This window comes from Megascapheus bottae, chromosome 18 (genome assembly GCF_031878675.1).
Source record: "Megascapheus bottae isolate mThoBot1 chromosome 18, mThoBot2.hap1, whole genome shotgun sequence".
NCBI lineage: Eukaryota > Metazoa > Chordata > Mammalia > Rodentia > Geomyidae > Megascapheus > Megascapheus bottae.
The window spans coordinates 17,164,705-17,192,581 of NC_143526.1; the positions used below are offsets into that span (position 1 = coordinate 17,164,705).

General features: G+C 39.3%; 1 protein-coding gene and 1 pseudogene across 5 annotated transcripts in view; both read left to right on the forward strand.

Annotated features, from left to right (window-relative positions):
• Kif16b (kinesin family member 16B) overlaps positions 1–27,877 on the forward strand; it is a 284,469-nt gene that overhangs the window by 210,878 nt on the left and 45,714 nt on the right. For all 5 annotated transcript variants that reach the window (XM_090351966.1, XM_090351970.1, XM_090351967.1 and 2 more), the window contains one exon: positions 10,079–10,168. In XM_090351966.1, the coding sequence (XP_090208092.1) occupies positions 10,079–10,168 (90 nt within the window). The remainder of the gene's footprint in view (positions 1–10,078; positions 10,169–27,877) is intronic.
• On the forward strand, positions 24,086–24,120 carry LOC150050174 (small nucleolar RNA U3; annotated as a pseudogene).

Below are 27,877 nucleotides of genomic sequence, written 5' to 3' on the forward strand. Positions count from 1 at the left end.
GCTCCCATCTACCTAAATATTTTTCTTCATATATTTTTCTTAAAATAGAGGGGTTACAGTTATATTTACCAGATAGAAGGTGCATTACTTCACACACATTGATGCCCCTTCTCATGTTTTTGTCCCCATTTTCCTCCACTCCACTCCCTCCCCTCATCTTGTTTTCCCTCTTCCCTTTCCTATTTTAAATAAACATATGTACAGTATACCAGATAACAAGGTGGGATACTTGTAACAATATGAGAATAATCAAGGGACAACAAAAGAGATGAGAAATAACAATAGTAACATTAAGAACAACAATCACACATTATATAGCTCTTGTTTCCATATCCTGGAGGTCCTTTCATTTAGCCTCATCCTATATGGCCTTATCTATGTTTTAAGCTATTGTAATTCACTGCTAAGAGAGTCCAAGGTTTGTACTGATTATTACAAATGAGGGAAACCATTGAATCTATGTTCCTTTGGGTCTGGCTTACTTCACTTAATATGATTTTTCCAAGTTTTTCCTCTACCTGAATATTTTTAATCATGCACAGTAAAAGACTTGCTGAGACGGCATAGCCAATATAACTATTTTTTAGTGCATAATAGATACCAAGTATTCTTCTTATTATAACATCCTTTCAGAGTACAAATATATGAGGCTACCACCCTACTCCTTAAGCAGGATTTATAGTGGTTAATTGGAAATGAAATTTCACTGTCTTTAGTGCCCAGGCTGGCTTTGAACCACAATCCTCAGATTTTAGCCTCCTAAGTAGCTAGGATTACAGGCATGAACCATCGTGCTGGGATTATCAGTGTTTCTTGAAATCAGTAGAATATTCTTTGAAAAAGGAATTGGATAAATGGCATTTTGTCCTTCTTTGCCCTCACCCTTACCTCCCCCAATGCCTACTTGCTAAAAAAAAAAAAGCTTTAAACAGTTATAGATACGTCAGTAAAGGATGAAAATTTAGATCATTCTATAACCCCACAGTGCAAGAAAAGAGAATTGGAAAATGTTATTGAAAAGCTTTTCTGAAAAAGAGCCTGAACTCTACTGTCTTCATTATTCATTCATTTTTTAAAAAACTTAAATGCATTAAGTTACTGAAGAAAATAAAAAACGATCGGTAGGTTCAAAGGACAGCTATATGTGGGAAGAGACGCTTGTGTAGAATAATAGGAGAACGAGAACAAGGGGTACAGAGAGAGACAATCTAGAAGACCTGATGATAGGCTTATGTTTCTGTCTTTAGAAATAGGGAGGATTCCAATGAGTGGAGAGTAGACAAGTATTCAAGACATTGAGAACACTGAGGCCAAAGTACCATGATGCTTTGGGCATAGGAATTTGAGGCAAACACTGGAGAGGGATTCTTTTAGGAGAAGAAAAATTAGGAAAATTAAGGAAAGATGGAAATGAGTTTTAATGGGAAGGAGATTGAATATAGTAACAGCATTGCTTGAGAGGCTCCAAAGGAGTTGAGTTACCCTAATCATGCCAGGAAAACAAGTTAATCCTTACAAGGATTAGAGACCTAACACATTTTGAAATACTCATCACAAGAGCCTGTCATTTGGAAGGATTTCCAAAGAGGAGTGACTGTGCTGAGTTCAAATAGCTATCCATTTATCTACCTTCATTCTCCCTTCCTTGGAGACTAACTGGAGCAAAGTGCTGAGGAGCATAAGAGAAGAGAATGGGGATACCATGGGCTTCCTGATGTGGGGAATTATTCTGCAGTACCCCACCAGAAAGTTGAAGAACTTGGGAATTTTGAAGATACTGTTCTTCTAGTGACCAGGAGTCTAACCTGGGACTGTGGATGAGTAACCAGAAGACAAAAGGTGAAACAGGAAAGTGATGTTGCTGTCAGTCTTTGAGGTCCAATTTGGTGGTCCTGGAGGTGGATCAGAACAAAGAGTAATCACATGTCAGGCTGGAATTTCTACAGGATATAGTTTGGATGATTGAGATGTTGGCTTCATTTTCCACCCATGACTTAGTTCTGTTCATATCAGTTGTCAGAAGAGATTTTAATTAAGCCTAATGCGCTAATGCCTGTTACTCTACACACCCATTCATTTGGAATAGATTTTATATTTCCTCAGACATTATGACATGGAATATAATTAATGAACTAGATTCTATCCATGTGGACTTATCTTTCTTCATCCACCTGATTTCTTCTGTGTTGGGGGCTTGAAGCCAGGGTCTTGTGTGTAATTGGTAAGAATTCTGATAATTACTAATTATTAATTCTGCTAAATACTGCTAAGCTACAGCCCCCACCTACCTAAATATTTTTAATCACGTATAATAAAAGACTTGCTGTGAAGGCATAGCCAATATGAATATTTTTAGTTTATTAGTACATAATAGTCACAAAGTATACTTATTATAACATTCCTTCAGAGTACAAATATAAGAGGAATAAGAGAAAAATATAAAATTCTAGTAGTTTCTTTCCATGTCATATGAATCATTGTACTTCTTTTACTCTAGGTGACTACTAGCTAGGAGAATATGCACTAATTGTTGCTTTATATGTTTTCTGATTTGATTGTAATTATTATTCCTTTGTGCTACTCTTGAGGTTTAGACTCAGGATATGAGAACTGTCCTTGAGCTTTTTTGTTTTCCTTTTCACTCAATGCTAGTGCTCTACCACTTGAGCCACACCTTCCTTTCCAGCTTTTTGGTGTGGTTAGTGACTCATAGACTTTTCTACCTGGACTGGCTTTGAACCACAATCCTCAGATCTCAGCCTCCTAAGTAGCTAGGGTTATAGGTGTGAACCACAGTGTCTGGTGAGATTTTAATGTACACATACATTTGTAATAAATTTAATTTTCTTCAAGTACATTTATGGTTATGTTACAAGTCATATATTTCAAACTATTCTTCATAGGTATGTATGTGCATATATATTCGATTGAATATTAAATATATATATATATATTCAAGGTAGCTCCCTTAAGTGTTGTTAAAAAACAGATGTTAGAAAAAGAACTCTAAGACTTAATATTTCATTTGGGACTGCCTAGAGTATTTTTCTTTGGATGAAAAACTGTGTGGAACCTACCCTTTATGCTGGTAGGACATATATAAGCAAATATATACTTATGGCAGACCTTAAACCTGACAATCCTTAAACCAGCAAAACATGTATAGAACATAAATTTGTGGAAAGCACTCAATTGAGGATTGTTTATAAGTAAAAGTAGTCCATCTTTTTGACATATTTATGACATTTAAGATGCACTTGATCATTTTATAGCCCAGGAAAGATGGATTTGTATCAGCAAAACTATTCAGAGAGAGAAAAGTAATGAGTTTGCTTTCTCAATGATATGCAGTAATGCTGCCTTGCATTCTCAACTTTAAAGAAAAAAATAGACTATTTAGGCCTGATTTATTTATTCCACTGATATGATTTTTTTTCCCCTTTTGATCCTCATCCCATCCTATGCCCAGTTTTAATTTGGAGTAAAAACGGGCCTATAGTAGATATTTTGCCTTTTTGTATTTCTTATTCCTAATTTCACATGAACCAAACAGCAGTTCTAAATGTAGTTTCTCTCTTTCCATTACACAGAAGAGATTTGATCAGTTTCCTGCAGAGATCCTAGAGCTTGTCTTACCTGCTGTATGTAGTAGGTGTTGTTAATAGTCTTGATCATCCTCACTGTTCTCATCTTGTTTACACGTTGAAGATAATGCAAGACTTAACTAATCTATCCTTATATTTAACTTCATCTTTGTACTTAACCTGAATTCAGGTATAAGTCTCAAGGTTGAAGCCTTTGGAAGGCTCTCTATGCATTAATAGAAAATTATATTGCAAATCTATTGAGAATGAATTATATTCTTAGTTCATTTTTTTAAGTCTGACCCAGGCATGGGATATACACCTATAATCCCAGCACTTGGCTAAGGCAGCAAGTTCTTGAGTTTGAGGTCAGCTAGATGAACTTCAAAGAAATCACCAGAACGGCATAATTATAGCCAGCTCTCCATTTTAACTTACCTGCGTCAAACGTTCAGTCTTATGTGATTGAAAATAAAAATAATCTCCACAATGGGAGTCTACCCACCTTCATACCAGTTAATGTTTTTAAAATGTGACTGCTAAGGATTTCTAATTCAGTAGACATGTGTACGACCTCTGCATGTGCATTTCTAACAAGCTCCTGAGTGAAACTGATGGCTGATGTTCAGTCATGATGCTTTGAGAACTGTGTAAATTAGACAGTAAACTAAAGGCCAGGAGTATGGCCTACTGGTAGAGTGCTTGTGAACATTCACAAAGTTCTGAATTTGATTCCTTGGTACCATATAAACAGAAAAGGCTGGAAATGGTGTTGTGGCTCTAGTGGTAGAACACCAGCCTTGAGAAAAATCAAGGACAATGTCCAGGCCCTGAGTTCAAGCCCTAGGACTAACAAAAAATAAAAATAGAGAGCAAACAAATATTGAGGAAGATTCATTGAGACCTGTACACATACATATTTAAAACATCAATATACAGGGCATAAAAATGTCCTTACCCATGATATGCCAATGATTTTCATTTGGTATTTTTGACAATGTACTACATTCACAATATTGATGGGTTTTCTACCTCTTAAGTTATTAGGCAGGACTTTTGGAGTTTGGGGTATCATGTACTCAGATAGCTTGACTCTAAGGACTATACATTATAAAGATTTGCATAGGTTTAACCTTGTCATACAGGCCCTTTTTTTCTCTTCTCCCAACTCCACACACAAACAATAGAAGCATTCCACCTTCCATTACAAGCCCTGATATTAACCTAATATCAAGAAAAACTGAAGGGAGGGTACTTGTAAGGAGGGATTTTATTTTGCTATCTAGTCATCTTATGCCCAAATACTTAGTAGAAAAAAACAAACAAACAAAAAAGTAAAACTACCATACAACGGACAAAGGCCTCATATATAAAATATATCAACAGTTCAAAAAATTGAATCACTCCAAAACTAATCTCCAAAGAAACATCCATCCCATTAAAAGATGGGCCAAAGACTTAAAGAGAGTCTTCTCTGAAGAAGAAATAAAAATGGCTTATAGACACATGAAGAAATGCTCGACATCTCTGGTCATAAAAGAAATGCAAATCAAAACAACTCTAAGATTCCACCTCACTCCAGTTAGAATGGCCAGGATCAAGATCAAGAAAACTAAAAACAACAGATGCTAGAGGGGATATGGCCAGGAGGGATCACTACTACACTGTTGGTGGGAGTGCAAACTCATTCAACCACTATGGAAAGCAGTATGGCAGTTCCTCAAAAGACTAAACATAGAGCTCCCCTATGACCCAGCAATTCCACTACTTGCCATTTACCCAACCTTCCAGAAACAAGGGCATACTAAATCCACTAGCACAATGATGTTCATTGCAGAACCATTTACCATAGCAAAGACATGGAACCAACCCAGATGTCCCTCAGTTGATGAGTGGATCAACAAGGTATGGTATTTATACACGATGGAATTCTATGCTGCTGTCAGAAAGAACGATATTGCCCCATTTGTAAGGAAATGGAAAGACTTAGAAAAAATCCTATTAAGTGAAGTAAGCCAGATTCAAAGGAACATAGGCCCAATAGTCTCCCTCATTTGTCGTAATCAGTAGAAACCTTAGGCTCTCCTAGCAGAGATTTACAATAAAACAAAATGTAGAGACATTAGGCAAATAGTATGACACTAAATGTAAGGACCTCCAGGATAAGGAAACCAAAGCCATATAATGAGTGATTGTTGTCCTTAAGGTACTATGTTACCGTTCATCTCTTTTGCCATCCCTTGGTTATCTCATATTTTTACAATTTTTCACCTTGTTATCTGATATATTTTATATGTGCTTAATTGATTATTTGAAATTGGATAGGGAAGGGGGGAAATCAAGATAAGCAGGGGGAGGGTGGGAGGGAAATGGGGACCATGTCATGAGAAAGGGTATCAATGTTTATGAAGTTATGCACCTTCTATCTGGTGAATATAATGCAACCCTTCTATTAATCACAATAAAAAATTATTAAGAAAAAACTAGTGTTAATGGGAAAAGGGCAGTTTAGAATAGGATAATATGGAAGTCACAAAGTGAAAAGAATGATTTGACTTCTTTGTTGAATGGCACTTTCTTTGTACAACGATGTAAAGATACAAATAAGAAACTAAAAAGAATAAGTTCTGAAAAAGAAGCTGGCTTTCAAACATAGATTCGAAGGAAATGAGAACTCATATGAAAACTCAAAGTGAAGAACATTCTAGAAATAGATCAATGCATGCACATTCCCTGAAACTATACCTGCTGTATGTTTGATGTATTTTGAATAAGTAAAGAAAAAATCCAGAGTGAACAAAGTGGACAGTGGTTGGAGATGTGTTTAAAGACAAGATGGGGAAAGGGAAATGGGAACTAAAACATGAGAAAGGGATCAATGTTTGTGAAATAATGCACCTTCTATGTGGCAAATATAATGTAACCCTTCTATTAGAATAAAAAATATTTTAAAAATGAGATGGACCAGACAAATCTTTTCAGATCCATGAAGGACCTTGCACTGAAGTTAGATTTGAGCAAAGAAGTAGCCTCATAGGGCATAATTTTGTACAAGACTGCATGAGGGATGCAATGAGAAAGAGGGACAAGAACATACACAGGCTAGTGATGAGGCTGTAAAAAAGAACCTAGTCAATGATAATGGTTCTTAGAAGGTGATGCTTAGTACTGGTTAGAAATGGCCTAGGGACTTGGGTTTTGGGGATTTGGCAGGGAGGATTTGCTGACTGACTGAATGTGAAGAAAGAGGGAGCATTGAGGATAGCATATTTTTGGCTTGACTGAGTTAGTTAGAATGGGGAAATGGATTGTATTTGGATAAAATTAATTTTGTTACATATACCATCTTATGTACTATGCATATGAGATGTCCACATGACAGATCTATATATATATATGAGTCTGTGCTCAGGGAGAAGATATGAGCATCCAAGGAGTCCTAGCATACAAATCTGGGCCATGGGATGGAATGACATCACCAAAGGAATGAGTGCAGGCAAAAAATAAAGCATGTTCAAGGATTACACTTGGGACATGTTGATGTTTAAAAGTCAGTGAAATGAGAAAGCTCAGCAAACAGAAATATAATAAGAGTATAGCAACCTGGAAACCAAGTGAAAAAAAAAGTTAGGAAGAGAATGCTATCTTCTGTGTCAGGTCATCATCATAGGTTAAATAAGATCAAGACCAATATTCCATAAATTTGGGGATAAAGAGGCCATTAATAACTTGCTGGATTGTTGAGCAGGTTGTAGTGAACTCAAGGAATAATGGAAAGAAAGAAGCAGGTGGTATCATGAGGAAACATGTTAAAGAAGTTTTGTGTTAATGGGAAGGACAAAATAGAGGGCCTGAGAGTACTACCATATCTCTTGAATTGGAACACATGAGATGATGGACAGGCCATTCAGTGGCAACTCAGTGACCTGGCCAGTGAGCTTGTGAAATTTTCCTCTGATACCTTCTGTTTGAGAGGCTGCTGCAACTGCTTTTGTAGTGGAGAGCCAGCTTTTCAGTCAGAGCAGCCATGAAGGGATGGCTCCTGGGAGGGGCTGAACAGGAAGTATGGGTTCAAGACATAATGTGAAGATTTCAGAAGAAAAGAACTGGGGCATTGGAATCTCATTGATGGGGGAAAGCTAGGATTTTGCCTGTGAGGCATCAAGCATGTAGGTGGAGTCAGGAGTTCTGGTAGCAGACAGCACAGCCACATGGGAAGGTAGAAGGCCCATTCCTTTCCAGTTTTCTCAGACCTCTGGTTCCTGTCTGAGCTAAGTTTTGTACTATCTACCCTTGGGAAAGGCCCCGCCCTTTGGATTATGCAGGCTTGGTCCCTTGTATCTCTTGCTGTATGTGTGGTTTGTTGAGACAGGAACTGAGAGGAAGGCCAAACCAGGATTCCCCAGCTTGTATGACTTGCACTCCAGTCTTGAAAATAGTATGGCTGCAGAGCACCTAATCATTCTTTACTTAGAGATTTTATGTAAAACCACTCACTTTTTTTATGGTTTCTTATGGCAATTACCTTTTTCAAGGAGATTCCTAATCCTGCCACAATCGAAAGGTTATTGTGAAAAAAATCAGTGCAGCGTCAGAATGATGGAAATAAAAAAACATGTATCCTTGTTTATCACCAAACTCATCTCATTTGCCTCTTTGGAAAATAAATGAACTGGACCAAAGCTGGGACTCAAGATTCATTCTTTCTTTATGAGGTTGCTAGCCAGGGTCTTCTCCCACTATTGCCTTTTCCAGTGATGCCTCAGGAGAAGCCTTCTGAACTACTGTATTTAAGAAGAGTGTTTCTCTGATGGACAGGATAGGATTTCCCAAACAGGGACATGGCCTGTGCAGAGACTCTGGTGGGAGAGAAGGTATGTTCAGGAAGTACAGCAGGAGAGAAGACAGCTGAGGTGAAAGAGAAGCCTTAAGGAAAAGTTGCTGGTACCAGGTTAAAGATTTAGACCTTTTTCTTTAAAAGTTTTTTATTAAAAGTTTTTATTAATGCTGATTTTTTTACATCATATTTCAAATGCCATGTTTAACAAACAAGAATTCAAGAAGGGAAACTATATGCAATCATTAGCACATAAATTTTAGAACATAATTAAAATTAAGCGGAGACTGTCATAGATTTATATCGATCTATATAACATTATGAGTATAGAGTATATATCCCATCATAGATTTTTATGTCTATGTAGTTATAGCTCCAAGACTGTGTCAATAACCTGGGATAACATTTTTATTGTAAAGGTGATGTCAGTTAATGAGTACATTTCCTGTGAACAGTGTCATCCCTTCACACCTTCTTCCCTAGTTTTTCCCCTCTCGAGTTCCCTCTCCAACACGTTGTATAGTTCGTTTTCAATGTAGTATCTAGTGAGTTTCACTGCTGCATCGGTTCACCCTTTCTGCCATCATTTCTGTGCTTCCCCTTCCTCTCTCCACATCAGATAAACTTACATACACGATTCCTAGGAGCAGTACCAAGCTTCTTCAGGAGGAAGGGGCAGGGAGCAGAACTGAATTTGTCGATGTCCAGCAAAGGGATTGGGGAGAACACATGTGTATAGACATGCTGGAAGAGACTCCAGCAAAAACCAACAGAAAACTCAATGGATGAGAAAAAAAAGATGGCAGAGATAGTGAAGGATTGAAGACAGAGTGCCCGGAAACTCTTAAGACCCTGTGTTTATTCAACCATGAGGATGGCAAAAGAAGTTGAGAAGCTGGCAGGGAGTGGTAGGTGCTGGTGAAATGTATGGAGATGGACAATATTGAAGTTGAGATGGGGTTGAAGTAGAGGTTCCTATCTTCAAGCTGGGTCTGTGAGTCTAGAGCTCAGAACAGTAGGAAATAGAACTGGGAATTTAAAACTTACATGCCTGTGGCTTTAGATGGGATTAGTGGGGCCATTGTGGCCCACTGAATCAGGGTCTCTGGTAAGCTTATATGTTACAAAGCTTTTACCCTAGGCATCCAATGAAAAGCTAAATCTGTAATTCTCTCCAAAGGAAGGCAAAACAGTGCATTAATACTAGCAATCATAGGGGTCCATTATTACTATTTTTCTTTTCTTTGTCCCCTTTCCTCCTCTGTTTTCCCTATCCTCCTCTTTTTTCTTCATTCCTCCTCCCTTAGTGTCCACCATGCTGAACTGTGTGGACCTAAATTAGGATTTAAAGCACTATTCCTAAAAGGTCACCCTGTGCTATTTATCTTCTGTGATCTAAGTGGTAAATATGATCAACTGCCCCTCACTTATACAGGCATGTACTGCTTATAGCAAGACTCTGGAGCTGAATATAGGGGTCTAATAGAGTACAAATACTGTTTTTAGGTCATATTTATGCAGCTAGATTAATGTTTTCAGTTCTGCAGATTTTTTCCCATGCTAATCACTTTTAATTTAATTTTTAAATTACGTTCTTAGATTTGTAGTTACTTTTTCTTTTAATTAATGCTGATTTATTTTTTTTCTTTCTTTATAGATTACTGTTCTAGATGAGACATGGACTGTATTCAGGCGTTATAGTCGTTTCCGAGAAATGCATAAAACATTGAAGTTAAAGTATGCAGAGGTAAGTTATAAAATTATTATCTCCGATTGAGAACATGCATTTTATAAAGTAAATGAGCTGATTGCATTAGCAGTGTCTTCTATCCATTCCTCTATCTCTTCCACCCAGAAGTATTAGCTTCTTTCACCAACTTTTATTTCAGTTATTCATGTATCAGATGTAACTTTGAATTTTTTTATCCTTTGTTGTATTGCTGTTCTACACAATGTAAAGACGTTTCTGAACACAAGATTTTTTTAAATGATAGTAAAATGACAATAAAGGAACTCCATCCTGTAATTACAAATGATAGAGCCCTTCCCTAGCATGCATGAGGCTGTAAGTACAATCTTCAACACTATCAGAAAAAAAGCTAATTCCATCCTTTTCATAAATCTTATGAACAATTTTAAATAAGTATCCAATTTACATCTTCCTAACACTAAAATCTACTGAACTATAGTATTATAGGTCTTAGTGGAAATCTAATCTTTGGTCATAAATAGTAATTCATGCTTAGACTTGCACTTAAACAGAAATCATGTCATTAAAGCTGAGTATCAATGCCTCATGCCAATAATCCTAGCTACTCAGTAGACTGAGATCTGAAGATTGTGGAGTCAGCCAGAGTGGACAAATCTAAGACTCTTATCTCCACATAACTAGTAAAAAGCAAGATGTAGAAGCATGACTCAAACGGTAAAGTGCCAGTCTTGACAGAAAAGCTGGTCAAGAGCACAGGTGTCAGACTTCAAGTGCAAGCAGTAGGCACAGAAAAAGAAAATATATAAGAATTATTTTGCACTCATACATGGAAAGGTGGATAGACAGTAATATAGAACATGAAGAAGCAAAATGTCCCAGATATGTTGACACAGTAATAATTCTTTTAGGACAAATACTTGACAAAAGACTACTTTAAAATAATTTTAATTTTTGAATGAACGTGTATTATGGTGTAAGCTCAGCTCTTAGGAAACATTAAGTTAAAATGACTGCAGATAGACTACCCAATTTGTTGACAGCCTAAAAAATACTTTTTTTCAGAAATTGGTCTTTAATTTGTTCACAAACTCTGCCCTCTCTTACCTGATATGCAACACAGAAAATAATTCTTTAAAAAAAAACTTGTTTATTAATAACTGAAGCAATTTCTTAATGAAAGAACCTTCTTTCAGTTGTTAAGCTAGTATCCTATTAAGAAATGAAAATGCTCCTGGTATGAATTATAGTTTAATATGTTCAGTTCCGGGAGTATCCAAATTAAACTCAAGATGGGAAGTTGGTTTCTGTAATTTGCCTTCCATGTCCCAATAAGAAATCAGGATATTGAACATATGTTAAATGTACAGAGAATCTTGTTTTTAAATTGAGTTTTGCCACTTGTTAGCCTTTACTTGTGAGTTCCTACATCAGTTCTTCAAAATCTGTGGATTTTTCATATTAGCACTACTGAACTCCTCCAAGCAATAGATGGAAAGGCAATATATTTGAAATAAAAGTGAAAGCTACATACACACACCATTTTGTGGTTATTTGCCGGGGCCTCCCGGCAGCAAATTGGGGTTCCTGAAATAAGGGGCAGGGACTGGAAAAATTAGAAGAGAGACAAACACATCGGGTCCAGGAGGTCTGCAGCCCAAGCAAAAACTGCTCCTCGTTTATTCTTAACACAAAGTTTTTATCCCCTCCCGAGATCAGGGCCCTCCCAGGTGTTACATCCAGATCGTTAATCAGGGAGCTGTTGAGGGTTACATTCATATGGTAAATCTCAGATCAATTGAACAGGAGAAGGCCAAAAAACAATAAGACAATCAAGCAATTATCTGATGCAAATCAAAGTACAGTTTGTTTCCACTCTTGCTCCCGACATATCCCCCGTCTTTATTTTAAAAGAAACACAAGTGCAATTTCTATTCTTTTCACTATCTCTAATATCTCATTATCCTGTCTCACTTTCCAAAAATGACTGGTCCCTTCATCTAAAGGGGATAGATGGGCGGAGATTCGGCTTCTGTGACTTCTTCAAGCTGACTCAGGGGCGTTGTCTCTGTGCTTGACCAGGGACCTTAAAAAGCCTAGCCTGTTTATTAGGGATTGCAAGGATTAGATATCAGGAATAATAATTTACTCCAAACTAGAGATCATATTTGACATTTAACAACTGCACAAACCATCTTTGGCTACAATGGTGTAGTTACATAGCACCCATTTGCAAAAGCCTTTTCTTGATTGTCTGGGGAACTAAATTTCTGCAACCTTAACAATGCTTCAGTTGTCAGATCTAAACAGATTAATAGAGACACAAGTCTCAGATCCACAAACTTTTCCTGAATTTGTGGCTGGTGTCAAAAATAAATAGATAAATAAATAAATAAAAATTTTGCTCAATTAGGGCTTTAAACTATCCACTATCACAGAAGATTGACAAGTTCCTGCCCAGTTATGAAAGGCACGGGCATTAGTAAGGCATGCTTACAAACTATTCTATGACCTCCCGGCTCTGATTAATTTGATCGGCCAAGCACAAGTGACTAAGATCTGACACCATCTCTGCCATCCAAGCAGAGGCTTTCTGCGTCGTGTCCCAGTAGAGTTTCCCCACACAGGGATAAATGTCCCATTGGCAATTCACTTGCTTAGTTGCTGGACTTGAACTCAGGGCTTGGGCACTGTCCCTCAGCTCTCCAGCTCAAGGCTAGCACCCTGCCACTGTGAGTCCTGAGCTTGGTGCTTGAGTGCTGTCCCCCAGCTGTTCAGCTCAGAGCTAGCACTCTGCGGCTTCAAGCTCCAAAGCAACTCTGCCTTAATAGCACTCTGCTGCCAGATTAGACACCACAATCTCACAGGGACTTTGCTTTGCCCGGGGTTGGCTCAAAACTGCAGTTTTCAGATCAGTGAGTCCTACGAACGGCCATGTATCTCCAATAGAGCAACAAGGTGGTAGACACAGAAATAGTCTCTAAGCATGAGCTTACCTAGAACCTGGAAAAGGCCAAAGTTACATCTGAATAAGGATTGCTGTTCTTCTCCAATGGGCTAGCTGGAAGTTACAAGAGCAAGCTGAAATAGCAATTAAGCAATTACTTTGGTAGTCCTGATTTTCCTTTTCTCTCTTTCTTTAAACATATAAGACAACTTCACTTTCAAATATTGTTTAGAAACCCATTTCCAATGTTCTTAATAACTTTTACTGATACTGGCTTAAACAATTAACACCTTAGCCTTTATTTGCAATTGAAAAACCTTTAAGGGCACAAAGAGCTCCTGCCCTCAGGCCCCCTAGGGCCCAAGGCACTCCTCTTGCCTTTTAGAAAAAAGGGGCTCTTATGCAGTTTAGATTACTGTCTAAAACTCCAACGACAGTTTAAACTCAAATAACAGTTTTTCCCTAATGCAAGAACTATAGACATCAGTGCACCAAAAGTCCAAGTCTGGACTTAGTTTTCTTCTTTTTTTTTTTTTTTTTTTTAACATTCCTTTAAAATACTAATCACATTATCCACATTTTACCATCAGATTTCTAGTGTCAGTTTGCAAGAAAGGACAGGCAAAGTTTCTGACGTTAATGAACAATTTTACATTTAAATCTCTAATACATGTTTCCAAACTTTAACTTAAAGTAATAAATCCCAAATTCCCTAACACCTCTGAGCTGAACAGGATACAATGTTTACAATGTAAACAGCTGTATGCCCTGCAATAAAATGCAGATTTCAGGATCTAGAAAAATATTTACCAGTTTTTCTTTAAGACAACACAATAATTCTTTGAGACATTGTAAAACATCCAAACCTAATATTTTTCTTGAAGTTTTAAGCTTAGATTTACCCAATTGTCTTTGTGTTTAAGTATAAATTTATCCTTTTTTTTTTTTTTTTTTTTTTTTTTTCCAGCATGCTGACAATTTAACCTTGAACATGTTCACTCACTCATTCACACACATTCATATTCAAAGATCATAAAGCGCGCAAAATTAATATCGGCCGTTCAATTTCCGGAAGTTTGTGTCAAGAGAGTTTTGCCAATTTTACTCTTACAGGTGAGAACCAGGTTCGAAACAAAACTTTTTGCAAGGCAGCTTAGCTGGAATTTATTTTTCCAGGGCTTGTTACAACTGCAGACATGGGGGAGCGGCCATGCTAGGCCCAGAAATGTTCAAATAAATAACAAGGATGTGTGCTTGAGTACGCACAGAAAAACCATAAGGACCCACACTTAGAAATGGTACCAATTTTAAAGACAAAAACTGGACAAAGAAAAATATGTAACATGAACAAGACAGAGAAGCGGAGACTTTTAAATAATCAGACATTGACATATAACAAGAAAATTGGACTCAATCAGATACACTTAACAGCTAATTTTAGATTTAGACATGTCTTGCAGGTGGGACTCTCTGGTATGCCTTGATATTGACAAGAAACTCAGAAGGGGAAGGGGGGTCAAGGCGTCCCTTGACCACCCAGGCCTCTATTTTAGGCCCACAGTGCACCCTTTTTTTTTTTTTTTTTTTTTTTTAAATAAAATAAAATAAAATGGAATAAAAAAAAATAAAACAAAACACAGACATACAGGGGGTCGGCCGACTTCTACTTACCTCTGGAGGCCTTTGCTTTTCACCTGGGCATCTTTTACAAAAAAGGTTATAAAGAAGAGGGATGGTAAAGACAAAATAATGTCACATATTAAATTGTGTAGAGTCAATGAATATGTTAAAAGGTCCCTACATAATAGTAAAAGGAGGAGAAACACAGCTCATATGAATGTGTGGAACAAGTGGATCAGTAGCAGTCCCAATAGACATGCACGAATAACTCAGGTCCTTTCCACGTCGCAGGATGCACCACTGGAGGGTTGGGGGTGTAGGCCCAGTGAGTCGCTGCTTGGATGGCCACTGTCACTCTCCACGATCCGAACGCAGCGTTCAGGCAGCCAGCGGGCGTCATTTTCTCCTTGTGAAAAAACACATACATGCCCTCGACCCCAGGTTAGAACAGGATCGGGTCCATGCCAAGCACCAGTTAGGGGATCCTTCCACTTCACTAAGGCAAAAGGACGCTGCTCTCTTTTTTCCCAGAATCGCTGAGCAGCAGATAGATTATTTGAATCCAAATTCAAAAAATTTAAAACAAATAAAGCATGATTAAGTATATTCACAGGGGTAGCGGGATACGACTCCCCTTTCTGTATTTTAGCAATTTGGTGTTTTAATAATCCATTAGCTCTCTCCACGATGCCTTGACCTTGAGGATTGTAAGGAATGCCTGTAATATGAGTGATATTATAGGAACGGCAGAAGGATTGAAATGCTCGGCTTGCATAGCCAGGGCCATTATCTGTTTTTATTTGCGAGGGAATCCCCATCACAGCAAAGCATCGAATGCAGTGAGAAATACAATGTTTAGTGGCTTCCCCAGCAAGGGGGGTGGCCAAGATAAAATTAGAATAAGTATCTACAGTAACATGAACATATTTTAATCGGCCAAATGATGGAACATGCGTGACATCCATCTGCCAAATGTGATTAGAAAGCAGTCCTCGTGGATTTATACCTAAATGGGGGGCTGGTGAAAAAGGGACACAGTTGGAGCAAGTCTTAACTATTTGCCTCGCTGTTTCCCTAGATAATTTGAACTGTCGGCGCAAGGCTCGACTGTTTTGATGGTGGATGGCATGTGACTGCTTAGCAAGTTCAACCTGAGTTAAGTAAACTCTGGTGGCAGAGTCAGTGACCGCATTGCCTTCACTTAAAGGGCCAGGAAGATTAGTGTGAGCTCGAACAAAGCCAAAAAAACAGGGGTGGTTGCGAGAACAAAGCAAAGTTTGTATTTGGCGAAATTGGGTCTGAATATTGGAGTTAGTAGTTCCAATAAAGGGAACAGTTTCTATGACTTGAAGAGCACGAATTACATATTGACTGTCTGAGTATAAGTTAAAGGGCTCGTCTTGTAACAGGACGAGTGCCTGTAAAACAGCCTCTAACTCCACCTCTTGGGCGGAGGAAAAACCTGTAACCCAAGATTGAGTTTTCCCATTAATGGTCAAAGCAGCCGTTCCATTTGAGGATCCATCTGTAAATACCAAAGCGGCAGAAGATAAAGGCGAGGCCTGTACTATGGAAGGAAATAGAAACGTATGACACGCAGCAAATTGGAGAAGTTTGTTAGACGGGTAGTGATGCAAAATTTTTCCCGTATAATTGGCCCAAGCAATGGCCCAAGGATCGCAATGGGCGAATAGCCAATCTTGTTGTTGTAAATTATATGGGACACAGATAAAATGAGGTTCCTGACCTAAATATTTACGGGAATCCACTCGGCACATGTGTATCAGATTAGCTACCAATTCGTAGTAGGGGGTCAGCACTTTGCCGGGTGTTGATGGTAGATAAAGCCATAAAAGTGGGCCATCCTGCCACAATACAGCAGTTGGGGAGTGAGAAGTAGCTAAAATGTAAACTCCCCAGGGTTTAGAATAGTCACAATAGGTCATTTGTTGCTGGGAACTTGCCTTTTCTACAATTTGGATGGCCCTCCTGGCGTCAGGATTTAATTCGCGCAAGGATGTAGGGTTGGTATCTCCTTTTAAGAGATCAAAGAGGGGTTTTAACTCTCCTGTGGAGAGCTTTAGATAAGGCCGAAGCCAATTTATATCTCCTAAGAATTGCTGAAAATCATGAAGAGTTCTTAAGTGTGAAGTTTTTAATTGTATTTTTTGGCTTTTAAAATAGTGTGGGCCTAATATATGGCCTAGATATGTAAAAGGCGGGTGTTCCTGAACCTTTTCAGCTGCTATTACAAGGCCAAAGAGGCTCAGATCCTGCTTTAGTTGTCCAAAGGCTTGTCGTACGACGATAGGGTCAGAACAAGCCAACAAGATGTCATCCATATAATGAACAATATAAACAGAAGAAAATTTTTCACGAGTGGAAGAAATGGCTCTAGCCACAAAACTTTGACATAAAGTTGGGCTATTTGCCATGCCCTGTGGGAGCACAAGCCAGTGATATCGCTTCATGGGTTCTTTAAAATTAACAGAGGGGACACTGAAGGCAAAGCGCTTACAGTCTTGAGGCGCCAGGGGTATAGTATAGAAACAATCCTTCAAATCTATAATAATCTTATAAGTATCCTTTGGGATTGCCATGGGTGAAGGCAAGCCAGGCTGTAGGGCCCCCATCAGTTCCATTGTGGCATTTATTTTTCTCAAATCCTGTAACAGCCTCCATTTACCTGACTTTTTCTTTATAACAAAAATTGGAGAATTCCATGGAGAGTTAGAAGGGGCCACATGCCCCAAATCCAGCTGCTCCTGTACCAGCTGCTGTACTGCAATGATCTTTTCTAGTGAAAGAGGCCACTGTTCAACCCATACCGGTCGTTCAGAGAGCCAATTTATGGGATCAGCATGAGGGGGAGGGCAAACGACAGCTCCCATCAAGGGATACCCCAATCCTTGTCTCGTAGGGTGAGACTGGGGTTGGAGTGGCTCTAGCTCCCCCTGTGCTGCTCGGCCTAGTCCCCTAAAGGGGAGGAGGCCTTGATCAAGTAACTGCTTAGTGACCGCAGCACTAGGACTAAACATATACACTCCCATTTTTTCCATGATATCACGACCCCATAAATTAATTGGCAGATGATCCAAGACAAATGGCTGAAAATGACCAGAGTGCCCTTCCTCATCTCTCCAAACAAGGATCGCACTGCTCTGCTGTGGGTCAGTTGCTTGCCCAACCCCCTGTAGGGAAGTCATAGAGGTTGTCAGGGGCCATTGGGCTGGCCAATGTTTTTTAGATATCACAGACACATCTGCTCCAGTGTCTAATATTCCTTTAAAGGGCTTTTCTTGTATAAATATAGTCATCTCAGGCCTCTCTTGTTTTATGCTTTGTACCCAATAGATATCAGAAGATCTAAATCCTCTCTGTCCACATGGGGAATTAGCAGTCTCCCCGGGAGGTAAAGGCACAAGTATTAATTGTGCTAATTTTTGACCGGCTGGGATCGATACCACGTGTTTCGGGGCAGAGGCCATAACTTTGATTTCTCCAGTAAAATCCTGGTCAATTTTGCCAGGTGTAATCTGTATCCCTTTAAGGGCTGAGCTACTTCGCCCTAACAGCAATCCAGCCACTCCCAGGGGAAGGGGGCCGAAGACCCCCGTGGGGAGAGCTTGTGTCCCCATCTCTGGGGTCAATACTGAGCAGGTGGAGGAACAGAGGTCCAATCCTGCACTTCCTGGGGTGGCACGGAGGAGGCCGGAGACTGATCTTGGGGGGTTGTTAGAAGATGCACTTGTGGCCGAGAAGAGGGAGGGACTGCCCCATGGTTTTGCGGGGCCAGGGGCTGGCCCCTCCTCCAGTTTCCCGAAAGCGGGCGGCCATTGCGATCTGTTCTTGACCTGCAATCTTTAGCCCAGTGCTTCCCTTTACCACAGCGTGGACATGTGCCAGGTGATTTTTCTCTCTTTTGCCTGGCCTGGCGTGGGCATTGCGTCATCCAATGTCCTATTTGTCCACAAGAAAAGCAACGCCCTGGGGGTCTAGCATCCCGAGAATGCCGCTGACCTCTATATTTTAGGGACTCAGTAACAGTCTTTCCTTGAGGAGCGGCGGCTAAAGTAAGGCCTTGTACATGGGAGGGTCCAATATCAGCACACAGTGAAATAAAGTCCGTGATTCCTCCCTTATTCCTATGGGGTCTGATAGCCGCCTGACAGGCGGCGTTGGCATTTTCATAGGCTATGTGTCTAACTATATTCTCCCTTGCATTCTCATCTTGTACTAGGCAGTCTGCAGTCTCCATTAATCGAGACAAAAATTCTAGATAAGGTTCATTCGGTCCCTGTTTAACTTCTACTAGATTTTTTGTACGATTGGAATTGCGTAACTTTTTCCAAGCCTCTCTCGCCGCAGCATTTATTTGTAAATAGGCCTCCTTTGCATAACCCAATTGATCTTCGGTGTTTTTATAGGTTCCCTCTCCTAACAACTGATCAACAGTGTAAGGCAGGTTCTTAGACCTATTTGTTTCAATTTTAGCCCGACACTGTGCAGTGAACTCTGTCTCCCATAATAAGTACTCTCCTGCACTAAGGCATGCTCTGGCAAGCCGCTTCCAGTCATTTGGGCATGCAATACCAGCACACGCGGCCTCCAATATTACTTGAGTAAAAGGGGCAGTTGGCCCATATTGGGAGCAGGCATTTTTTAAATCCTGTAATAGTTTAACAGGAACAGGCTGATGGTATACTTGTTCATCATGATCAACTGAACTAGGGAAGCATCGAGGCCCTGAAATACCTTCCCTCTCTCTAGCAGCCTGAGTCAGGTTTAATTGTGATGCACTGTGCCTGGTTGTAGTGCCTGTTAAAAGGGACTTGTTGCTAGGGCCTTTAGGCTTGCCTAAAGGTTGAGAAAGGGATTGAGGCCGTAAGGCTGCAGCCGGAGGCGGTGCGTGTGAGGGGTAAGGTTTAGAATCAGACACCATAGTGGCCTGAGGGTCATATTTCTTTCCTACTTCTGAGGGGGCTCTCTGCTCTGTCCCCATTTTCGATAGAAAATGTAGGATTTCTTCTAACTTCTTCTCCATCGTAGCCATTCGGCCCTCCATTGACTCATCATAACTTTCCTCCTTGGTATTCAAACCTGAATTCTGATACTCAATATCTACTGGTTGTTGTTCCGTTTGCAAGATCTCACTTAGACTCTCTTGGGCTGCGGCATATGGCTCAGCCTCAGGTTCTTCAGAAGGGTCCTTTAACTCATAAAGTTCCCTTAATTCAAGATTAAATTCAGCATCTTCATGTAGAGGATCTATGTATTTACTTACTAAATTCCATACAGTAGTAGCCTCTATTGGGGTCTTTTCGGGGCCATATACCTCATAATAATCTTGAATTCTTTTTCCTATCCGCTGCCAGGCTTTTTGGAATGCCTCCTCTACAGACCTCGGGCATGCTTCCTCGAGAAACTGTAGGAAGCTCTGAAGCACCCCCTCTTCCACCCACGTTCCGTGGGCTTCAAATAGGCCTGTTAAGATCGGTAGAAATAACTCATGGCTATTAGCTTGACCCATAATTATTACTCCTGACTATACTCTCTTAATAGTCCTACGATGTGTTACTTACCACAGGGAGGGGTCCTTCACCTTCGTCCCAGATTTTCAGGGTCCCTGTTCGGGCGCCAGATGCCGGGGCCTCCCGGCAGCAAATTGGGGTTCCTGAAATAAGGGGCAGGGACTGGAAAAATTAGAAGAGAGACAAACACATCGGGTCCAGGAGGTCTGCAGCCCAAGCAAAAACTGCTCCTCGTTTATTCTTAACACAAAGTTTTTATCCCCTCCCGAGATCAGGGCCCTCCCAGGTGTTACATCCAGATCGTTAATCAGGGAGCTGTTGAGGGTTACATTCATATGGTAAATCTCAGATCAATTGAACAGGAGAAGGCCAAAAAACAATAAGACAATCAAGCAATTATCTGATGCAAATCAAAGTACAGTTTGTTTCCACTCTTGCTCCCGACAGTTATTTTTCTTTCATATTAATTCTTTTATATAATTTCTAAATTCTGGTAATACAGTAGTGGAAGAGAACATACATCTCTTCTCCTATATCTTAAATTCATATGGAGAACTGACAATAAATGAAGAAAATTAATAATACTCAAAAGTAAGCATGCTGTGTTTCTCTTGCCATTTTAACTAAGAAAGCATGGTGGGGCTGAAAGTTTGGCTCACTTCAACTCATTTAGGTCTGGGACCTCTGATAACATGGCATTCCAGTTTAAATGTCAGCCCATAGATATCACAGGAATTTGGGAAGAATCTGCACATATCTGTAATTAGTTTTTTTTAATAAAATGCCAGAGAAAATTATAACAAAAGCAATCTTTAAAAATACAATAGAAGAAATCTTGCATGTAAGAACAATAGGAACCTGTAGATCAGATTTCACTTATGAAAAAATATTTTGAAGAAATACACAGTATAAACTTGTGGATTTTCTTTTTTTAATTGTTTATTTTTAGATTTGATTGTTGGGTAATGTACAGAGGGGTTACAGTTACCTTCATCTGGAACTGGGTATATTATTTCTTGAACATTGTTACCTCTTCTCATGTTTTTCTCCCACTTTCCCTCCCCCCACCCAAACCTGGATTTTCAAATGAAGAAAAACAAACAGGCTTTCATTCAGTTATTCATGCACCAATTGTTAATGAGCAGCAAGGCACTGTGAAAACAGCCATGGACAAAACAGCCACATTCTGTGCTGTCACAGAGTAGAGAAGATAAGAGATACCCAAATAAAATAACTTCAAGGAATGTGAAGTGGCATGGATAAAGTAAAATAGATCACTGATTGTGTGGCACAAAAGTGACTAGTACAGTGGCATGGAGTACAGAGAATACATAGGTTGGTAATCCTGTAGAGCAGGATCTCTACCTTTAGTGAATGGGAAGCCACTGACAGTGTTTATCAAGACAGTAAATTGGTCCAATTTCTACCACTGAAAGGCCATTTAAAAAATATTTTTCATAATTAGTACACATCTAGGACTCTCCTAGTAGAGGATTACAATAGCTCAAACCCAGGTACGTAAGGTCATATATGATGAGACTAAATGAAATGATATGGAAACAAGAGCTTCATCTTGTATGCTTGTTCTTAATATACTATGTTACTTCTCTTCTCTTTTCTTGCCCTTGTGGTTAATCTCATGTTGTTACTGTGTCTGGCTTTGTTACCTGGCATATCGTACATACATTTATTTGTTTATTTGAAATAGTAAAGGGAAAGGGGGAAACAAGATGATTGCGAAGGGATGGGGGAGTGAAACAGGGACAGAAACATGAGAAGGGGTATCTGTGTGAGAAGTAATGTACCTACTACCTACTACAGTTACAAATGTAGCTATAACCCCTCTATACATTATCCTGACAATAAAATATTTTTTTCAATTTGATCTTATTGTCAAGGTGATGTATAGAGAGGTTATAGTTACATAAGTAAGATAATGAGGACATTTTTTAATCAAATATTGTTACCCCTTCCATTGTTTTTCTCCCATTTTCCCTCCCTCCAAACCACCCTACAAGTTGTAGAGTTCATTTCCATTATATTGTCTTATGAGGATCACTGTTGCATTGGTTTGTCTAACCAACTTTTTAATTTTTTGTTCCCCTTTCCTTCCCCAATTCAGATAAACATATACATATTCATATATATTCATATGTGTGTGTGTGTGTGAATGAAACAGAGTACCAAAATCAAATGCAGTACCTTTTTTTTTTTTTTTCGCTTGTCCTTGGGCTTTCACAAGGCTAGAGTTCTACCACTTGAGCCACCACACCACGTCTGGCTTTTCTTATGTATGTGGTACTGAGGAATTGAACCCCCAGGTCTTTGTGCATGCTAGACAAACACTCTACCACTAGGCCAAACTCCCACTCATTTTAAGGGTCATATGGAGAATGGATGGTTGGTGCAGAGGAAAGTTTAAGTCTAGAATTTTGTTTTAGGCATTAAGTTTGAGGATGCTCTTAAGCCCCCAACTGGAATACCAAGAAAAATGAAAGGATATCAAGAAAATGAAGAATATGCACCTATCGTGTAGAGAAGAAATAAAAGAACCTCTTAAGAGGGGTGAGGGAGAATGTAGTCAAGAACGCAAATTATGCCAAGGATTGATGGCTCACACCTGTAATCCTAGCTACTCAGGAGGCTGAGATCTGACTATCGTGACTCAAAGCCAGCTTGGGCACAAAGTCCGTGAGACTCTTATTTCCACTAAACCACCAGAAAACTGGAAGTGGCACTGTGGCTCAACATGGTAGAGTGCTAGCCTTGAGCTGAAGAGCTCAGGGACAGCACCCAGGCCCAGAGTTCAAGCCCCATGACTGAAAAAAATAATACAAATACAAATTATATCCTACAAAATGAAGAAAGCAAGGGAGGGGGTAGGTTGAGAAGGCTAAGAAAAATGTAGAAAAGGGGTGACATTGATCATAGATGCATTGTACTCACAAACTGCTGTGCTGAATGGCAACTCCTTTTAACAGCAAAGAGGTCATATATGTATATATATGAAATAAAATTCATTATTTAGATCAATAATATATGAGGAAAAAATGTGTATCTGTTTATATTTCTACCTATCTGTTGAATCTCTTAGTGAGTTCTCCTCACAAGGGCCCTTTTCCCTAAAGCAGACTCTGAATCAAAACATTTAGATTAACAATTGCTTTTTCATATCAAGTTCAACTTCATGACTTACAATTACTTTATCATAATGGCATAAAATGATCAGCTATGAACATGTACTTGAGATAAGCCAGGGGTGCTATTGGCTTTAATCCAGCTACTCAAAAAAAAAAAAATACAGATGATTTCCAGCCTGGGATGGAATTCTACAATACTAACCAGCAAAAAGCAAGGCTAGAAGTGAGGCTCAAATGATCGAGCACCACTCAAGCAAGCAAGCAGAGCTAGCTGAAGATTCTAAATTTTAACTTCAGTACAGGCTAAAAGGAAACAGGAATTTCTGAGATGTTTGTGTGCCTGTGTTCCAAAGAGAACAGATGATGTGCATAATGATTTGAAACCCTTCAGTAAGCACGGAAAACAAGCAGGTGGAAAGGGAAGCTGCATGAGTGCCTTGTTGCTGCTTCGTGCCCATCATTAAGACTGGTTTTTTTTGTTTGTTTGTTTTTGTCCATCATGGGGCTTGAACTAGGCCTGGGTGCTGTCCCTGAGCTCTTCAGCTCAAGGTTACTGCCCTACTCTTTGTGCCACAGCTCCACATCCCATTTTTCTCATGGTTAATTGAAGATAAGAGTCTCACATTCTTTAGTGCCCAGGCTGGCTTTGAACCTTGGATTCTCAGATCTCAGCCGCCTCAGTAGCCAGGATTACAGGTGTGAGCCACTTTGCTCGGCAACTATACTTTCAGGGATCATTTCTATAGTATGTGACTGTTTTCTGAGCATCAATTCAAACATGAGCCTGCTTTTGAACTTGCATCTCCTGTGGATTTTCCGCCTCGTAACACTGGATATAGAGTGTTACAGTTAGAACGAGAAGCATGAGAGCGTGTCTCTGGCCTTACAGCTAGCAAATGTAGTCTCATTTCCTATTTTTAAACCAGCAAGAACATTAAAGTGGGGGTTTAAAAACAACAATAAAAAACAGAGATCTAGATGGATTTCATTCTAACTGAAGCACTGTCCATTTAACATTTTCAAGGGGAAGCGTAAATGTCAAGTTTAATATCAGCTGTGTACTTTTCTGGAAATATGGATTTCTTTTGTGTGGCTTAGCTTCACATCATTTTTCTTGTGTATAGAGGGACTTGAGATCAATACTATAAATAGAGCATTGTCAAATATTATTGTCACTACTGCTCACGTTATTACCACCTCTGTCTATAATGTTAATTTTGTGACCAACTACTGCTTAATGGTCTATTGGCCTAAAACCATCTCAGACCATCAGCCAAAGGGTTGATATGAAATGATATGGGAGGTTTCCTCTTATGGCATCCAGCTCATAGTCAAGTGGGAATGTGTTTTATTTTCCTTTCTCTTCAACCAGATCATCACCTCATTATTTCTGTTGGTTGAGAGAGGAAGAAAACCATTCTTGTTCTCTTCATTTCAAGAATTGCTATTGTTATTATTATTATTATTATTATTATTGTCATAGGCCTTGAACTTAGATCCTGGGCGCTGTCCTGGAGCTTTTACACTCAAGGCTACCACTCTGCCACATTGAAGCACAGAGTCACTTCCAATTTTCCAGGGGTTAATTGGAGATAAGAGTCTTAAAGACTTTTCTGTCCAGCTGGCTTCAAACCATGATCCTCAGATCTCAGCTTCCTAACTAACTAGATTACAGGTGTAAGCCTTTGGTGCCTGGCAAAAATAGCATTATTTGATAATGACATATGCATGTTTGTGTTGTGCATGTATATAATGTATATATGTAGATATATAATGTTTACCTCATCATTAAGGTGACTCCAAGTGGAGAAACATTGATAAACACAGTAGAATTCAAAATATATAAAGCCTTATGTGCTTAAGATAGAGAATGGTGTGTCAGCTTAAAGCTTCAATTTTTATCACAGTGTATAATCTTTTGGAACTTTGTCTAAAATTGTGTTCTTGCACATTTCGTTTGGAGTTTTCACTGTATTCTTCTAAAGGATACAGCCTAAGATGGTTTGATGTGGCGGTTCCTTTTATGGAGATTTTCTTTTTTGTTTAGTAATCTTTTATTTTTTTCAAGTAATATATCACATGTTTATGATAAAAGACTGGCCTTCTTCAAAGGCCAAAATATGGACCAAAATTGTGTCTTAATATGAGCCTGAGAAACTAGCCATTTGCAGCTCCCACAAGGAGGTCTTAGCTCCTCCTATAAAATCTGCCTCACTGGGCTTGCACAGGCCAAACTCAGCATCTGGATTTGATGCTGAGGAAGGGTGAGGATAAGCTGCACTGCTTGCTGTGAGGGCAGAGGCCTGGCAGAGGTTTCCCAGCGTCCTGTAGAGAGCAATCCACTCAGCTATCCAGGAGCTTTTCCTGTTGCCTCTCCTCTCCAGCTCTCAGTGCACAGAGGAAAGATCCACTTTAAATACAATCAGATCCCTCACCTAGAATTTCTTGTTATCATAGAGTAAGCATCTTTCAGAATCCCTACAAAGGCATGTTGGAGGCATGTCACCCAGAGAAGCCAACACGGTGGCTTCCCACCACAGGCTGTTATCCCTCCTATCCAGAAGCACTATTTATTGTGTCCATCAGCCATGTTGCTCAGTAACAAAGTTGGCATATGCTTTGCCAGGTTTTCTAGAATCCTGCTAGTGGATACTTCGGCAGTTGGCTGAGTTTTGCTGTCGTGACGTGTCTCTGAACATTTTGAATATAACTGTGTCTTCTGACTTAGTTTGTCAAGAACTGTGGTAATGGCTTCAATGTTCTTGAAGATTTAATTTGTGAAAATCTATACTCAGGAAATAATACACAGAAGTTGAGTAGGCTGAGAGCTTCACAGAGCATTACCATTGGAAGAAGCTTTCCAGAATTCCTTCACCATCCTTCAGCTAAATCTTCTGTTCCCTCCACGACCCGCATGGTCTCACATTCCTATAGTTGTTTAATCTTACAGTATTATGAAGAACTATGGAAGGTCAGTTGAAGATCCACAGGGATACTTGGCATGTACTGGCATAGTAAACCAATTAAAGCAGTATGGAGCTATTGGTTGTCTGGAGGAAACAGAAGAAAACAAACCTATTACAAGCAGATGAATTAATTAATTAAAAGGCAGGAGCCACCGAGTTTTGTTTTTTAAAAATAGAACTTCTGGGTGTGGCCGGGGGAGGGGTTAAGTGATCCTTTATTAAATGGAATGCGGAATAAACATTCCCTGTCCTCAACACTGAAGAAGAACCTATAGTAGATTAGCAGCATGAGTTCTTCCCATGGTTCATCCCTCAGGATTCTTAAAATTGTTGTTTCATTTTTTATGTATTCATTTTCTTTAATCTTAGCAGTTTCTTCAAGATTCTAAATAGGCTTCCCTTTTTGTTTTGAATTAATTTGTCCTCTTGACATACTGGCATGTATTATGCAAGGTAACAGCTTCTGATTTTGATTCTCAGCTGTCCCCCATTGACCCCTGGTATGAAATCTTAACCAAATTAAACCCCGTGTTTTCTAATTCCACTTCTGTCAGACAATAATGCTGCAGCTAGTTTGGAAAAGAGCACGAGAGCCTCTAATAAAATGTGGAATTGAATGCAACTATGAAGTATTGTATAGCATATGCCAGGTAGCATGACTTTGAAAGTATATCATACATATCATTTCTGCAGTACTTTTTTTAATAAATGAAGTGGACTATTTACTCACTTGAAATCAGTGTCTGTTCAATATAGCATTCCCATTGTATCATCAGAAACAAAACCCCTTTTGAGTATTCATTTTTCATTTCCCTTGAGGAGAAGGGAGGTGGAGTTAGTCTAGTCACTGTGATATTTACTAACGGATCCAGATAACAGACTGAGAGTCCTTCCATACACAAACTTAGCTCTTCAAGATGGCAAAAAGGAAAAGAAAAAAAGAATAGCTGTATCCCCCTACCTTTTTTTTAATCATTAGAATAAAAAGTGAAGACCTAGTCTCATCCGTTGACTTTTTATGTAATTGTCTTTCAAAAGAAGGCTGGGAATTTAAAACCCTTGAGAGATGCTGCTTCTAGAAGGCTCAGAGATGCCAACCATTGTCTGAATTTTTAAAGGACTTAATTTTAGCATGTTTAACCAATTCTCCCTTCTGAGTTCTAGAACCTCATATATATTATTAGGAACAGCCATTCTAAACTTCCTGTGGAAAGTTTAGAATGTTTGTTAGCATTAAAATGAGGCTCTAAGGGAGATGATTGGGTCATGTTATGGAGCCCTGGCAAAAAGGATTAGTGGCCCCTAGTAAAAGGGCCTGAGGGTACCATACCATCTGCCAGGATGTGATTTCAGATACTAGATACCAGTCACCAAATCTGCTTCTTGCCTTCTGTGAGTAATACATTTCTATTCATAAATTGCCCATCTAAGGTATTTTGTTATAACATCAGGAAGATACCAAGATGTGTGCCTCACCTCTCAGGAAAATCATCTCATAATGAAAGTAATTAAGAATTGCATTTGATCCTTGAGGGCCTTTGTAA